This window comes from Arachis duranensis, chromosome 9 (assembly GCF_000817695.3).
Source record: "Arachis duranensis cultivar V14167 chromosome 9, aradu.V14167.gnm2.J7QH, whole genome shotgun sequence".
NCBI classification, from domain to species: Eukaryota; Viridiplantae; Streptophyta; class Magnoliopsida; order Fabales; family Fabaceae; genus Arachis; species Arachis duranensis.
Genome location: NC_029780.3, coordinates 32976038 through 32978061, shown reverse-complemented (window position 1 = coordinate 32978061; position 2024 = coordinate 32976038). Strand labels below are relative to the sequence as shown.

Sequence of the window (2024 nt, the reverse complement as noted above, 5' to 3'; positions counted from 1 at the left end):
CAAAGTGAAAACCAACTTCACCGCCCGACCACGATGAAAACCGAATTCATCGTTTGATTTTGACAAAGTTTGACAAAGTGAAAACCAAAATTCACTACTCTACAAACTCCCAAGATGCATTAATATGAAGCATTCATCGTCTGATTATAAAGCAACAGATCAACAGAAAGTGAAGAACAGATTCACTGTACGATCTCGATAGGAATGATCGTCTGACAAAGGTGAAAATGCGATTCACCTAAAGGACGATCAAACCGGGACAGAAACCACCATCTACGAATCGGCAAAGATGAACACAGAATAATGCAAGAAGTTATCGAAAGTGATCCCAAAAAGAACCTGACGAGGTCTTAATATGCAATAGAATGAATGCATGCAAGAAACATCAAATGCTTCTATTAAGGAAATAAAATCTAAATTAAAAGTAACAATTGTTAAGTAGTTTTTCTGATTGTTTGGAGCAAGTGACTAATCATGCAGAGGGTTGAAATGTGTCTTTAATGAAACTTTTTGGTGGAACACCAAACTTAGCACCTCACATTCACCTCTAAATTCTGTTGGTGTGCAACACCAAACTTAGCTCCTTGCAATGCAGATAAATATACTTAACTCTTTTATTGAATTAACTAAGAAAAGAAAACTACCTTTGGTTGGGTTGCCTCCCAACAAGCATTTCTTTATCGTCATTAGCTTGACGGTTGTCCCCCTTTAGGGAGGATGATGATCATAATGCCTTAATCCTTTCCCTCTCACCGTGAGCTTCCTTCCAGTATCATTCTTGACGATTTCCACATGTTCAAGTGAGAGGATTTTGTTCACTGTGTAGTATCCAGAAAAATGTGGAGATGTTTCCATTGGTTGGTAAGTTAGCATCACTTTATCCCCTGGTGAGAAGCCTTCAGTGGGGATTTTCTTGTTTCTCCATCATCTTGGCACCTTCTTCTTGGGACTCTCTTCTTTTTCAGGAGGTACTTGAGGTTTTAGGGCCTCAATTTGTGGAAGGTCTTTGCTGAGAATCTCAAATGCAGACTTTGGTTGTAGCTTCTCCTTTATTCTTTGAGCTTGTTGCAACACTTCCACCTCTTTCCTTTCTTCCCAGCATGGGCTTAGGTGCATTGGAAGTGTCTCATCAGGTGCCTTTTTCAAGTTTGAATCTATGGAATCGATCTTCATACACCCTTCCTCTTGGGTAGAATCTTGCAAATTTTTGAAGACATTGAACACTATATGCTCATCATGCACCTTTAGCATTAATTCTCCTTTTTTGACATCTATCAATGCCCTGGCAGTAGCTAAAAATGGCCTCCCTAGAATAATGGGAGTGTTGTCATCTTCCTCTATGTCTAGGATGACGAAGTCAGCTGGGAGGAAGAACTTGTCCACCTTTACTAATACATTCTCCACAACCCCAAGAGCTTGCTGAATGGATTTGTCCGCCATTTGAAGGGCTATCTTTGTGGGTTTCAATTCATGAATCTGAAGCTTCCTCATTAAAGATAGAGGCATCAAATTTATGCTTGCACCAAGGTCACAAAATGCTCCCTCAATCATCATGTTGCCTATTGTGCAGGGGATATAAAAGCTTCCTGGGTCTTTCATCTTCTTTGGAAACTTTTTCTGGATGATGGCACTACACTCCCTGGTCATCACAACCATTTGTCTCTCTTTCAAGGATCTTTTCTTTGTCAATAATTTCTTCATGAACTTAGCATACAGGGGCATCTGTTCAAGTGCTTCAATGAAGGGGATGTTGATGTGTACTGACTTGAATATCTCCAAGAATTTGGCTTATTGCTTCTCTTTGTTCTCTCCTTTGAGCCTTTGAGGGTATGGAAGCATTGGTTGGTATGCTTTTACTGCCTCCTTCTTAGCTGACCTATCACTTTGTGTAGAGGTTCCTTGCTCTTGCTTTTGCTCCTTCACCTCTTCTTTTAAGCCTTCTTTGTTGTGCTCTTCCTAAGTGATGGCTTCTGTCTCCACTTTCTTCCCACTTCTCAGGGTGATTGCTTTACACTCCTCCCATT

At 40.4% G+C, this 2024-nt stretch overlaps 1 protein-coding gene across 1 annotated transcript; it reads right to left on the bottom strand.

Moving 5' to 3' along the window:
* Positions 1–924: 924 nt before the first annotated feature.
* LOC107465343 (uncharacterized) lies at positions 925–1722 on the bottom strand. The gene has a single exon (XM_016084324.1). The coding sequence runs from the start codon at positions 1720–1722 to the stop codon at positions 925–927; it is 798 nt and encodes a 265-aa protein (XP_015939810.1).
* Between the last annotated feature and the right edge of the window lie 302 nt (positions 1723–2024).

Coding starts and splice junctions, on each gene's coding strand:
- LOC107465343 (XM_016084324.1), bottom strand. CDS start 1,722: ATGCCCCTGTATGCTAAGTTCATGAAGAAATTATTGACAAAGAAAAGA.